This window comes from Rhagoletis pomonella, unplaced genomic scaffold, assembly GCF_013731165.1.
Source record: "Rhagoletis pomonella isolate Grant_MI unplaced genomic scaffold, Rhpom_1.0 Rhpom_scaffold_00007, whole genome shotgun sequence".
In the NCBI taxonomy this organism is placed as follows: domain Eukaryota; kingdom Metazoa; phylum Arthropoda; class Insecta; order Diptera; family Tephritidae; genus Rhagoletis; species Rhagoletis pomonella.
In genome coordinates, this window is record NW_023458561.1 from 19871279 (window position 1) to 19886562 (window position 15284).

Consider the following 15284-nt stretch of genomic DNA (forward strand, 5'->3'; position numbering starts at 1 on the left):
AAAAAAAAGAGCAGAATCCGTTGGGCGCTTTTTTCTATGGTAACTTTTACTAATTCAAATATTACACAGGCCAACAAAAATTGGAAAAAATTTGGTTTCCTAAAATGTTAAAGCTGTTTTTGATAGACTTTTTTGTGCTGATTACGAATCTGTAAGTACAAATTTTCCATCAGCTTTAGATTTTGAGAAAACCGTGGTCAAAGGATCAAAAAATCGCGTTTTTCGCAATATTTTAGAAGCCCCAGCAAAAAAACAAAAGGGGATAGAAACTTCCACTTTTGCTTAAATTAAAGCTAGGACTTGGCTACTATCGCTTTAAAAATACCATTCCTGCACCTTGACTTGATGGTCACTTATAGTCATTTGTTTAATAGCAAAAACTGATTTTGGCGAAGTTTATTGTTCACTGAAAAAAGTATTACTCCTCACGAAAAAGATTAAACTAGAAGATTTACATCGCATCGCGGGTATTTTTCGTTTAATCGGCACCGATACAGTATATATGTATATTACCCGGGTACCCGGGCAAATCGGGTAATACCTGGCTTCCGGGTAATATAAACCCCGGTTAAGCGGATATCATCAGCTTCTTTTTCTTCTCCAAACACATTTTTTTTCAGAAGAAATGTTGTGTTTAAATGGCATATAAATTTTAAAAGCCACTTGAGAGACAGCCGTTTTATACATAGTGAACAAATAGGCAAAAATAGTTTAAAAAGATTAGCTGGTGGTTCACTACCGTCATCTTTTACATCATCGTGAGCGTTCATAGATACCACAGGAAACCTCCTTACTAATAGTTGGATTTGATTTGATATCTGTCGAAAGTACTTTGTACCCAATAGTATGCATGTCTTTTACTTACTATTAGTCATAAGTAATATTTATGCAAAACAAAAGTACCGGCTTTACATTATTGCAATTTCGTTTCTTTTAAGTATTGTGCTTTGTTTACAATATTATGCGTCACACAAGCTTATATTGTTACACATCTCGCAGCGAGCAATATAATCACAGCCACAGTTCAAAATGTGGAGTTGCTTTGGGAAAGAGAAATGGTGAGCGAAGGTCCCATGGCGAGCATTGAAAGTCGGGTGAGTACAAATGTATAACTTTTTTAGTGCTCATGCTTAAAACCCTTAGATCTTCCGAGATCTTTGAAGAGATTAAAAAAATATTTTGGAGTGAGGCTGTCACCTTTTTAAATAGTTACAAATACGTTTATTTAAAAAAATGCATGATTATTTAATATCATAATGTGGGTATCACAGGGAAGGTGTTTGAACAAGCTTTAACACTAACATTTCCTTGAGTAGGGTTGGCTATCTATCAACTAAGGTCATCATTGTTATTATTTAACTTCTATTATTTAAATAAAAATAAAGATACGAATGTAATTGAAAAATTTTAAGTGGTCAAATTTTATGTCAAAGTGTTTTTGTGGACTTTAAGAATTCTTTTAAAATTCTACCTGTAATTAGCCTGCAAATTGCCACATTCACAGTATCTAGGGCCTACCACGAAGAGGTTACAGGAATAAAACACCCTACTTTTTATTTAGTTTTTACTTTTTCTTTTTAATAATTTATTTACGGAAGAAAAACTCAATAACTTAAAAAAAATCAAAAATGCTTTCATTATTTCATTTTTTTTTTTGTTTTTTGTTTCCTAGAGCTATTTTAACATCTGCAATTAGATTAGTTTTGTCAAAAGAGGCAAAACTAGTTAATCTTCATCATTGTATCAATCTTGTGTAAATAGAAACTTTGACATTTTAATAGAGTGTTTCAGATGAATTATTTGGAAAAAATTGTAAGTAATTTTTTTGTCAAAAAGTGTCGCCCTGGGTTTAAATGGTTGTAAATTAAATAATATGTAAAAAGTATGCGCAACAAATAAGTAAAAACAGGAACTTTTTGCAAAAATTAATGTACTACAAAATATGCAAAAATATGCAATAACGATTGAATTCCATTTTAAAAGCAGTGCCATGATTCGTAACTTTATAATTTCCATTTGAAGATGCCCAATAAGAGTCAAATTCACAGTGAAGTTAACTCAGAATCATGCATTTGAATCGTGTTTTAAAACAAAAAATAATAGTCAATATATTTTCTTACAGACATTTTTGTAAGACTTATTGTTTATTGAAACAAATTCAATAGCTAGATCTACAGTTTTAGATTTCATTTATAAATTTATCAAATTTTTATACATAAATAAAGCTTACAGCACTATTATATATCTCAAACGAAAGGCAGCACGAACGACTCGTCCGAAGAGGAATGCTTCAAAAATTAGTCCGACGGCATCATGCTAGCCGGTGTAAAGGTAACCGAGACGATCGCAACGTAATCGATGTAAAGCAAGACGAAGATGACCGATAAAGTAATAAAATCACAATCAGAGGCGTCGTTGGTTTTTGGCTACTTTTTCACCATGTAACGGAAGTATTCAGAAAGGAGAAAAAACTATATTTAATACGTGCGCCAGATATTTATTTTTCGGCTTCTCCCGAACTAAGACTTCTTTACCCGTTTTTATTTCCTTACATACTACAGAAATTTTTATTACTATTAAAATGAAGATTAGCTTAAGAACCCTCTTAGTATTCGACCTCCTGTTCATGCTCGTCCTCGGGCACGAATTTTAAAGTTTGCTAAATTCGAGCTATGCCGAACTGCTATAGGGTATTGAAGAGAAAAGCGAAACGTATTTGCCGCAATAGTTAAGAAGAGAGATACCGAAATACGTGAGCTGGAAATACGTTCTGACAGGCAAAACGCCCTAAAATTTGAACAGAGATTTATACCATGTCCCCACCGGAGCTAGCCACGTATTTATGGCGGTTGAGTTTTTTATCCCGATAACCCACTTGATTTAGCGTAGTTTCGCCATATAAAAATGACAGCACTTAACCATTTCACTGAGATGGTTAAAAGCTAACCAACTCGAAACCACGTCGAAAGTTTGATACAACCCTGTATTTTTCCGCCATCTGTGGGTCATTAGCGTTAAAATTAGAGCGTTTCAGCACGTCTACGATTTGCAGGTTTTGCAGGATTTAGTCCAAAGTCGTTCCCGTAGGCCAATTCTGTATCTGGGAACACGCTCCTGAGAGTAACTGAGCAACTGTTCCCAGAATGAAGTTTCAAGAATTAGTCCGGAGTTTTTCTTCTGCCAAATTCATGAAAAGTGTCAAACGATAGGTAGAGTTGCATTTGTGTACAAAAACAGAAAGCGGTGAAAGCAAATAACCTTACATTTGTTAAAAAATGGAAGTAAATAATGAAATATTTGAATATATATGCAATTATTATTAATTATATAGATTTTAATAGTTATTTAGTGGTCTTTCAGCCAAATCAGTATTGTACTAATGACAAGTAAACAAACCAAATGACGTTTCAGCTGGAAAAGTGCTTTTTGCGTTCCCGTACACTTCTGCATCTGTTCTCCTGTTACTCTCACTAGAGAGAGTAAAATTGTAGTTTGACGTTTCCACAGGTTTTAGTCCGAAAAGTACTGGAACAAACTAAATGTTAAAAAATTCGTTCCCTACTAGTGTTTGGGTTTAACTAAGATCAGATTAGATTTACTCCGGTTTTTGAAAAAATTTGAAATCTACTCTATTCATTTTTTTCATTCATGTTATGCCTTCTTGGGGCCGTGTTTTCAGTGATCACTACCGGTTTCAGTCAAAAAATTGAAAGTTAGAAAATCTCACTGTTAAAAAGTTGTTTTTCATAGCAATGCGTCAATTAAGTATCTTCGTTACTTATTGATGTATGGCCGTAGAAATTGGCGGATGCAGAACTTTACTTAAGTTGTTAAAAAATATATGTAGGATGGAATTTATATAAAGTAGAAGAGGTTTAGATACTGTTATTCGTCAGTGCTGAGATCTCAGGATCCACCACTGGGATTAATTTTTGCCCTTCGAGAGCGGGATTGATCAGTAGTCTGCGAAAGTATCATTACAGGCATTTGTCACAAAGTTTACCGCTTAATGAATTTTTGACAATGGGTCCAGCTCAGCGGAAGAAACAACCTTTATGTGTGATAGAATCGCTTGATCAGGTCTTAACGATATCCTTATAGAGTGTATTTTTAAATTTTTCTCAGCCGGTTTGTTTCTTTTACTGTGTATGCTGTTAAAGTTCCAGGATCACGAGTGTACTTAAAACTTATGTAAAGATAGTCAGATAATAAGTGCTTTGTAGACACCTGCCAATCTCATTGTTGACCTTTGACCTTGAATAATTTTTGTTAGCACCACTAGTATGATTGGGGAATTTTTTTGCAATTGTATTTCTAAGACCTGTGCCGTTACTAATGTCATTGCTATTATTTAACACTTCCATACCATTGCTATTGCAATTAGCATTACTAACATGTATTATCGTAATATAAAATGATTTTTTGTCCCTTACATTCAATAAGTGCCGGGTGCTCAAAGCCTGGTTGACACTAATCATCAGTTAACATCGTTATCGTCGTTTTCGACTCCATACATATAACACGGTGTCGGTAACGTCGATAATGATGTGTAACCGGCGACTAGTGTCAACCAGGCTTTGAGCAACCGGCCATAACCAGATCGGACTCTAAAAAAAAATTCTGTGTGGTAGAATCTGGAAAAAATGTGGTAGATCTCAAAAAAATGTGGTATATCTTTGGGTTTGGATCAAACTTTGTACAAAAATTAAAAAAAATCTGCAAGGTTTCACCCAAATGGCAAACTTTTTAATTAGACTCTAAAAAAATTTTATTTTAGTATAATAAAGTGCAAGATTGAAGTTACTAAAAAGTGCGTTGTGTTTTGGAAATTGTTTTCCTTGACAGTGTAAAGCAGTTCCTTCCATATTAAGATATTTTTCGAACATATTTTAAGAGATTTCTGCAACCTTGCGGAGTGCGAACAAATGTGGCACGTTCCAGAAACAGCTAATTGGGATGCCAATTTTTACAATTTTCAAGTAAAAGTAAACAACGCCTCAGAAAACTTTCATGCACTTAAATTTGCTAATACTTTCACAAAAATCGCCGTTAATTAACATTTTCGTTATTAATTCTTTTTATAAATCATCTATTTTGCAATTTAACATAATAAAAAAAAAAACAAAAATAAAACTACTCAAAAACGCGAATATGTGGTAGATTTCAGACCTTGAGTGGTAGGTGTGGTAGATGCCCATAAAGTGGCAGATCTACCACAATGTGGTAGAACTCCGATCACTGGCCCTAACTCCTGTTTAAGTATTACCGTATTGATTATTTTTACTTCCTCATTTTTAGTTTCACTGCTGTGGCCTACATAACTACAGCGACTACACCTCTACGAATTTGCCTTTGCCGGCTAGTTGCTTTTATACGGAAAACGATGCCTGGATTTATTATACTGATGGCTGTTTGGAGAAAGTAAAATTTGCTGCTGGTAGAGCAAGTGATGCATTGTCCATTGCTGGCTTTCTGCTTACTGCGACACAGGTAAATACATACGGTGGCGAAAATGTTAATAGGGAAGAGACATTTTAGCAAGATTGGGCTATTTTTCTTTGTTGAAAAAATTATTATTATTTGCTTTTGAAAATATAGTAGCTTGCTATCTAAAAAAACACGTAAATCAAAATTTCGAACTTTGAAGAACAGCCAGTTCGAAAACAGCATATCTCAAAAAAACTTTTCAAAAACGTCCTATACCAGAATTTGGTTGATAAACGCCTTATTTCAGATAGGTCGATCTTCCACTCAGCAGCCGATTTGTAAAGATTCAACGAATTTAAAAACAAAGTTTCTTCAAAATTTTAAAATTTTTAATCAACTTTTCTAGATTTTTTTTATTATGCAGTTTTGTAGCGCATTGAATTTTAGTGCAATAAATTGACAAAAATCAACGGTAAGTCGCAGTACTTCAAACTTGCACTTTGTTATACCAAAATTGAATCGGCTGTTTCTAAGAAATCAAATTAAAAAGCTCGAAGTTTTGGTGAAACTTTAACGAATTTTACGATAAACAGGGTTCCATTGGATTCTTGGAAATATATAGTGGCCCTGGAACTGAAAATATCCTTAAACTTTTTGAATCGATTTGCATAGTGAAGACCAGTAAATTAGGTATTTAAAATTATACCATCGTAATCCTTGTTTAATTCTCTATAATAAAAGTGATTCAAAAAACATGGGCGTTTTTCAAGAATTATTTTTTAAATATTTTTCTTTATGACGAGATGGTTTATTTTGTGAGAATTAACAATTTTTTGTAATTTGTTTTCGAAAACTTATGTTGAGATATAGTTAGTTAAACAGTGTTAAATTAAATTTTGAAATTGTATCTATTATTATAAACTCCTGAAAAATATTAGTAGATACCGGCCATATGTGTACTACACACATCGTTACCTTAATACAGAAAGTCCCTATCTAAATATTTTTTTTCTTTACCGAGTGGTGAAAAACCTGCATACAAAATCAAGTCCCTTTTGCTGCGAATTTCTTTTAGAGGCTGTTTATTTAAGAATGTAGCTAATTTTATGCTTAGTAGACATTTTTAAAATCCAGTAGGTGTTTGGTGAGTTGTCGGCAGACTTTTGTATAATAAATTATTATTATTGAGTAAGGGCTTTTTTATATTAAGGTAACGATATGTATTTACACTGAACATCGTGCATTGTGGACGTTGGTTTTATCCGAAAAATACTGGATTTTTTCTCAAATATTTTTATTTTATTTTTTCAGGTGATGGCCTTAATATTTTCATCCGCTCTCACTTTAGCGTATTATCGAACTGGAGAGTACGAAGAGTTGTAGTAAAAAGCGAAATTTTAGGTAGACATAGAATATTGTCTTTACATCACCTAAAAACTTGCAGATTAAGCACTTCTAAATCTTGATATTTTTCTATCAAAAATAATTTATTAAAAATTAGCGTATACAAATTAATAATGTTAAATGTTTTCGTATGATTTCTTTTTAGCTATGATATGAGTTTACAATATGTGTATAAGTATTTATGTACATTGTATGTGTATGTACATAAAACAGTATTAGTAGTTTACAACTACTTACCTAAAATTTCTATTTCTAATTTTAAACATAAAATTTCAGATACTGCGAAATTAAAAATTAAATATGAATTTTTGCAATAGTACTTCTTTTAGCACTTTCATTAATTGGAGAGCAAATGGGAGCGCGAGTTGACATGGTTGAAGTGCGGCCCAGGTTGTTGAGCCTCATAGTCATCCTCTTCATTGCCTGTTCGATATGTTGCGCGATGACGTCTGAAAAGCAAAATGCTCAGAACGCACGAGTAGAGAAAGACAGCGCACTTTAAAAAAAAATGTGGAGAAAGATATTTTTAATACCAATATTAATGCATAAATATGCATATAGGTATATTTCCATATGTATTCTAAGTATTTACTTCAGTGATCAGTAGGGACCAATTGAAAACATTTTCTCGCTCCATGGTCTTATGGTACGTCGTTTCCAGCGCTTCAACACACCCGCGAGTAAATAAATTCGATTCAAGCGTAGCATTTTGGTAGCGATAACAGCTTACGGGCGTTGACATACGTATGTACCGGTAGTCATTGGCATTATATAGGCCACAGCAGTGATACTGGTGATGATAACAACGATTTAGTTCAGTTAAAATTAAATTAAATATGAGATGAACTAAAATAAAATAGGGTGTAACTAAATAAAACAAAATTAAATTAGATAAGTGTTAGTAAAAAGAATAGAAAGAAAGCATGTAAAATAATATAAAAATACTGATTTAAGTTAAATGCCGGTTGTTCATACATATTTATGTACTCTATTACTATTTTTTTTTGCTACCCTAATATGGGATGCGAAAGTGGTAGTTGTCTAATTTTACCCATTTTCAATGGCCTTATTGCCGTTTTCACGAAAGCAATTAAGTGAAAAATGATTTCTTTTTCTGCTAGTTTCCATATAAAATTCAAATAAAAAAAAACCATTTCCACTTAAATTGCTTTCGTGAAACTGGCTTTTATTGTTAGTCTAATAAAAGCATACTAAAAAAGTCTCAATTATGTACGAGTATACTTCAGTTATTTATTATAGAACCATCCGGACCCGACGGACTGTGTTCTATTTTAGAAAAAAAGACAAAATCAAATATGTATCTGGAGAACGAGAAGAGATAGTCGAAGGTCGGTTTTGGTAATTTTCATTCATTTCAAAATGATCAAAAAATCAACAAAAACTGTTAGTTTTTTGAGTTGTACTTAACTTAATGTTCAGGCAGTTGTTTTTAAAATTTATTAGATTTTTAGTAAGTAATCTAGTGACTTTATCAATCATTTATTTCAGACATATACTGCCGGGAAAAAGTATTGGCACACAGAATTTTTTACAGTATATACAACAACTTTTATTTAAATTTTTCCTGCTACAAAATTAGTTTATACTACAAAAAAAACATTAGAACATAATTTTTGAACTTTATGAAAAAATCAGTAAATTTCAATAAATTTTCGTGCAAGTTTTTTAGAATTTTTGTGAGTCTGCAGCTTTGTAGCCCAATAAATTGTATTATAGTTGTTATAGTGCAAGTTCAATGTACCTAAGACTTAACGTAGATTTTTGGCAATTTATTTTCATGCAGTTTCTTCCATACAAAAAAAAAACATTTCAAACATTTTTTGTTTGGAAAAAATGCGAAACACCTCTAACAAAAAAAAAAATCTCAAAAATCAACGCGATTTTTGACTATCTTCAAACTCGCATTTTCTATACCTAAATGAGCTACAAAACTGCACACTCAAAGAAATTCTAAAAAAATCGGATTAAAAAGTTGAAAATTTGCATGAAATTTTATTTAACTTTCCCGAGTTTTGCACAAAGTAGAACGAATAATATTTTTTATAAAAAATTGGAGAAAAAATTAGAATAAATATTGTTGCATATATTCTAAAAAAATCTCCGTGCCAATACTTTTTTCGGACAGTGTACTTTAACAAAACAAAAATATATTAAAACCTGGGCCCAAATTTTCAGTGCATGTTTAAACTTAGATCAGGTGAATTGCGTTCATAACAGCTGGCTGACATTTAATTCGCTAATCTTAGTTTAAGCCAGCTAGCTCGAGCGTTTAAACTAAGCTAAACCGCAGTCAGATTTAAACATTTACTTAAATTAAGTAAGTCATCTTAACAAAGAATAAAAAAAACATTACTTCACTTCACTTACATTTACCTCCACCGAGTGCATTGTCTCTGGATCTACACCAACTTCATCCCATGCGTCCTCCAGCAGATCCAGCGCATTCGTGAAGAACTTCTGATGTTTATACGTCTGCATTTGCAGCAATTGTGCTGCCAACAACATCAGCATGAAGAACGAGTACTTTGAGGTGTAAATTTTTTGCAAATAAAAAGGTGAGTATGTAAGTAAATAAACAAAAACTCAAGCAAAACAGAACACAATAACTCACAATTACACTGACGCCTAACGACTCGCAGACAACACCATAACAGCCAAAAAGCGTGGCCATGCATACAAAAGAGCCCAAAATGATACCAACTATACAGTAGGTGTGCTCGTCCGTATTCGGTATGGCATACTCCAAGCCGAAAGTGTTCAAACAAACAATACAAATGCCAAGTATCTGTGCAAAGGGGTGAAATAAATAATAGCAATATTAGCGCAAATGGCAAATAAATAAACAAACAATAATAATAATATTAAATATTTAGGTCAATCAGTCAGTAACACGACAAGTGCTAATTTTAATGCCGCTAGTGGGTGTAGTTGTCGATAATAAAAGCAAACAGTTTTGTTTTTTTGCATGGCATTTTTTTATTATATTTTGTCTTATGTGCTTACCAAACTAAAAAAATTAAAAGCGAATACAAAACACTTGACAGTCGAAAGGATTACACTCATTTTATATGTTTTAGTTTAACGTCTCACTTAGCCGGTGATTTAGTTAAAAAAATATTTATTTAAATATTAATATTTATTGTCTAGCTATGCAAACGATTTGTTTCCTTACACACCAAAGTCGTAACTGAAGTCGATGTCAGAAAATTGTATGTAAAATAAATATTAACATTGCTTGTCAATGAAACAGGGCGATATTTTTTCTCTATTATTCAGTTATTCTATTTTTGGTATTACACCCAACAAACATTATAACGAAGAAGAATGCAAGATGTACCCGGATTAGCCGGGGTCTAACCGGTTGTCCAAGAAACAAGCTCGTTGAGGTCCCCTGGTCGCTTTCTGGATACACTTGAGGTGTGGACAAAGATCCTTACTCGTGGCTTACAAAGTGTTTGGCCGGTCGCTGGAAAACTACACTACGCTAATGTGCACTGAAGGGACCAGCATATTATGGACCTCGACAAAATAAGCAAACCGCAGCTGAACCTACGGATGCCGACTATCATTTCATGCCCTCGGAACATCGGCTCCGCGGCGAAATGGAAATGCGAAATACCCAGCACGTTGTTTTCGAAGCAGTCCCTCTTAGGATGCCACCGGTATGATATTAAGCCATTCTCGAAGAAACAACACAACAGAGCATATAGATATAGTGCGTTGGAGGCACCTCAATAGCTAATACGACATCAGCCACATATTTGCATGTCCGTCTCACTTGACCATCCTGACGCCCGAAGCCTTGTGGTCAGCACCCATCAGCGCAGCGCAGTTCTTAGGCCTCATGCTCCCCAAGTGGGATAAAAAAGATGTCAGTCTCCACTAGTCTGAGTTTTGACGCGTGAGGTTGTGTGAGTATCATGCAAGAACCCCAACTACTAATCAGCACATTGCTCTATGAACTCATATGTAGTATACAAAAGGGTTTTAGCGTTTTAAATTTTTAGAAAGATGTTGGTTGTACCGAAATAAATTAGTGCATTTCACAAAGTATTTGCGTTTGGTTTAAATGCTTTATCTTTCTAGGGTCTGAGAGAGCTTATTGAGAAATGTTGGCCAGTCACATTGAGTGATGATAGACTTGCGCATCAGACATCTCGTTTTCATCCATTTCGTTATGACCTTATGACGGCAGATATTTGGTCATTTGTCTGTGGGGTATTTTAGTTCTGCTCTGTGGCACACAGAGCTGCAGACTCTGTTGGAACGAGTGTTAAAGTGCAAGTTGCAAACATAACACAACAGCTGCAACGACCCCAGTTATTTTGATACCATCTGTAAAGAAAATGAGCGAATCCACTAAGTGTCATCGTCAATTTCACCTAACGGTAGATTTAGGAGATAAACAGTTTCGACAGGATAGAACTATCAAAAGAGGAGGGTTACATGAATTGGTCTAAATGGTCATTTGGCATGGACGTCTGTGGTGTATGTCCTGATGCATTCTGGATGTGCAGGATTTTAGCCTGCTATAATATTAAGATCATAACACGAGCTCTTCGTCGTTGGTCTCCGGAGATGGCACTCACGATGAGATGAGGACCAGCATTATATATAGTCAACGTACTATAGGTGGCATCAGGAAATAACATCCTGTGACAAGTTTATGTGCCGTATTCTGACAGATCTGAAACATCGTCCACTGCGCCCTACTTCTCTTCGGCAACCACACAGAGACAGTACAGATGTACATGCATCTCTTTCTATTTATCATTGCTTGAAGCCGTTTCTCCAAATTGGTTTCGGTAACAATCATTTAGTCTCGTTAAATGTCTTAGCTCTCCTGTAACATTTAGTCTTAAAATCCGACCAGTGCATGGCTAATAATTCCGTAGGATACAGGCCCCAAAATGTATTGCATTTGAGGAAGTTATTAACTAAGAGACTAGATTTGGAGTATTAAACCTCATATAACTGCGAGGTTGATGCAGTGGGATATATTAGGACATAAGCCATATGCCTGAGCATTGTATACGTATAAGTAGTTAGTAGCATTCGACCTCCCGGTACGTTTCCTGTACTCGTACTTATTTAGTTAAGAAGGAACGTAAAGCAGTGGCTTGTATTTCTAGCAGAATAAAACTAAGTCTCTTTTGTCCGGATTTTTCTTAATGTCCCCATAAGTATATCGCTCATTGAGTACAGACATCTTCTTGTAAAGGTGATGGCTAAATCGTTTACCCGTGCGCCCATATTTTGGCTTATTGGGCATTTTGTTGTATAAAAATATTGCTATAAGTAGTACCTTTTCGTATCAATTTGCGCATGTTAATGAACTTCGTTAGTGATAACAGCCGTATGTATTAATATTCAATGCACTAACACACATAATTATACATACTAACTCAAGAGATTCTGAACGCAGACCTTTGGCTATTAAGCTAAGCGTTCAGTGCTCATTTGCATTTACGCTAACACTTCGAATAATTGTTAGGAGTGTACGTGAAGGGACAGCGATTATGTGCATATGGAAATTGTGTACCTCTTATATGTATATAAAAATACCATGTGTTTCTGTTGGTATGACTTTTATAGACTGCAGAACTACTGACCCGAATGAGTTCAAATAAGTGTTGGGGCAAGGTTAATCTGATTAACGATTAAAGTTTTAATTGCGATAAATTATTAAATATAATTAATGGAACCTGGTCGGTTACTTCATCAATCGTTGTCACCAAGATTAACTAACGGTAGGCCCAAGAAAGGAGCTGTTTCGACGAGGTCGGACCAAAGGGTGTTGTTTGAGTTAGACTGAGCTAAAATGTGAAGAGGTGTTGAGTGTCGTGGGTAGGTTCCACATGCTGGACACTAATTGGGGATATCGGGGTCGAGTCTTTATAAATGTCTGTTGAGACGACTACAATATTCTGACCGTAATTGGGCCAGAGTAGCGCGGATTTCTCGTAGTAGTCGAAGCTCAGAGTCTGCCATAGGTGGAGATTGGACTCCGATTGCGCAGTAAATAGATCGTGAGTCGTGGTAGGTAGTGACCGATTCTTTATGAATGCCGTTGAACACTTCATGCACAAGGAAAGATTCCTTCCTTCGTCCAGGTGATGAAGAGGTTCGCCGTTGATTTCGTTGGTGAGAGGGTTGGGCTCCTTGGAGTGAAGAAGCGAGATAGGTCGGGGAGGTAGAGGTTTACTTTCGAGCAGAGGTCATCAATTCAATTTTCAGACGCCAATATCGAACAGTCCTCAGCGTATGAGATCAGGGAAATTCCCCACAGTGGCAGAAGAAGCTTCAAGGTATGGAAGTTAAACAGTACGGGGGAGGACAAAACCCTGTGGAGCCCCTTGCTTAATTCTTCTAGGTTTTAAATTTTGAAATTAATGTCGTTCGACAATTCGAGAGCAAATTTGAATAATGTCTTTGCGCAAACTGCCTGGTAAATATTTATTGGTCCAAGAGCGAAAGTTTATATTGAATTTACACGTGAAGGATCAAAAGTCATATTCGGAAATGGCCAAGCTCACGTCCTCCAGCCGCTTAACTGTCCAATTCATAATAAGGCGCTTTAAAAATGAGGGCAGCCTACAGTACTCATGCATGGAGATTGACTACAAATAAAACGTATGGTGTCTGAGCGAGGATCCATTCATTAGTGTAGCAAAAATTAGTGCAACACTTCTTCAATCCAAACAAAAAGAAGTTCATCCTGAAACTATGTATATGAGAAGCAGTGCATGATGTCGGGTTTGAAAATTATCCTGATAGGTGGTGCTTGAGTGTAGATATCTCTAAAAACCGTATTTGCAGTTATTTAAAATCCGATTTGACTCTAATTGAGGACTATATTAGCTACGTGCATAAATAGCAATACTTTTTCCGATAAGTGTCACTGGAGTCAGGGGCATGTCTATAATTGGTTGTTGTTGTTGTAGCAGCATACAAGTTCCCCAAAGGGTTTTTGGGGAGTGTTGCTGGAGTGATAGTCCTTGGCCAGATATAAATCTGGGTCGTTCCGGTTACGTAGACCCGACTGTCGTGGGAACGGTCTATAATTGGTAAATACGGTTGATGCTAATTTAGAACTACATATGTAGCAATTTTTCAAAAAACCATAGGTTCTGTTTGCCGGCACCGTCAGTAATTCCACATGAAAGGCCAACTGGTGAACTAAACGCATGGCTAAATTCTTCCATAATTTGTAGACTTATTAATATTTTAAAAACCTGAATGTGCTTAATTTTAAAACCAATTAAATAGCACGAGTAGCGTGGGGTGACCAAAATATTGATGTTTATTCCTTTAAAAAAGTTTTTCAGAACTTAATCGAGTACAAAATAGTTGCTAATACTATAATGAAAGGCTAAGCTGTCATACTATTTCCACTGAACGTTTAAATTCACTAGAAGCGCCAAAAACTCGAACGAGCCGACCGACAAAAGAAAATTAAATAATTTAATTGAAACGATTGTTATTCCTTAGAAATATAAAGGTGAAGGTTTACTCCTGCATGGCGCATATTTTACACATTGGCTATGTTCACGTGTTGGCAACCCATCGATTTATTGATTTACACGCCAGATGGGCAAAAATAGCAAAATATATCGCCTCTTCATAAGCATTGCAATATGTTTCTTATATGTATTGAGATATAAATTTTTTTTTTTTAGTTAGAACTGCATCTTTACATTTGTAGGGTGTAGCCATGATACAAAAATCTATAAATATTTGAATCATGGAGTGCTGCGAAGCGCGCCAGGCATGCTAGTGTAAACATAATTTCGGTTTCGCTTAAATACTTAATTGCATTTTATCCCGAATGTGAGTCTGTGCATAATTTCACCACCGTAATTCGTCGAATATACGTTTTCTCGTATACTTAATTCATTCCACAGCAAAACGAAATGCTTGTGATTATAAATAAGCAAGTGATTCAAAATTATTTAATACATCTAATTACGCGTGCTCCTGTAAAAGATAATATAAAAAATCCATTGTTATTTTCGTGTTTAATTGGCAAAAGAAGAATTTATTTAATTTTAAAGCAGCAGTAAGCTGTTCGTAAATAGCAGCATTAGCAGTTGACAACTTCAATTTGATTTAGTAGCATTAAGCATTGAGTTAACTAACAAGTTTAGCAAGAGAATTTGATTACCTTCTATATTTTAATAAAACTTATCAACTTAATTATATCTAAATATTTTTTGCACGTACTTTCAGTACGCTTCTTAATGTAAACGCTTTTTTGTTCTACAAAATTTCATTAAAAATAGTGTTAAAATAAATAGTATAGTTTAGTAAATATTTACTACTACTCTAGTCGAACAGGTATTTAGATATAAATAGGTATGTATATCTGTGTATATTGTGGGTAAAAGTACTGATTATGTTTATTGGTGGTTATTGTTGTTGATGTTGTTTCC

At 34.7% G+C, this 15284-nt stretch overlaps 2 protein-coding genes across 4 annotated transcripts in view; one reads left to right on the plus strand and one right to left on the minus strand.

Moving 5' to 3' along the window:
- The window catches only part of LOC118742421 (tetraspanin-6-like), a 15883-nt gene extending 8627 nt beyond the window's left edge, over nucleotides 1-7256 (plus strand). The window contains exons 4-6 of one of the 3 annotated variants that reach the window (XM_036474485.1): nucleotides 5299-5490; nucleotides 6739-6828; nucleotides 7149-7256. In XM_036474485.1, coding sequence (XP_036330378.1) covers nucleotides 5299-5490; nucleotides 6739-6810 — 264 coding nt within the window. In that variant the 3' untranslated portion in view covers nucleotides 6811-6828; nucleotides 7149-7256. Of the gene's footprint in view, nucleotides 1-5298; nucleotides 5491-6738; nucleotides 6946-7148 lie in introns of those variants that run through there. The other 2 variants (XM_036474486.1, XM_036474484.1) reach the window with 2 other exon arrangements.
- Nucleotides 6894-10174, minus strand: LOC118742420 (protein late bloomer-like). The gene is made up of 5 exons (XM_036474483.1): nucleotides 9856-10174; nucleotides 9464-9637; nucleotides 9220-9375; nucleotides 7424-7621; nucleotides 6894-7327 (listed from the first exon to the last, which is right to left on the minus strand). The coding sequence occupies exons 1-5, from the start codon at nucleotides 9913-9915 to the stop codon at nucleotides 7169-7171; spliced, it is 747 nt and encodes a 248-aa protein (XP_036330376.1). The 5' UTR covers nucleotides 9916-10174; the 3' UTR covers nucleotides 6894-7168.
- Nucleotides 10175-15284: the final 5110 nt, after the last annotated feature.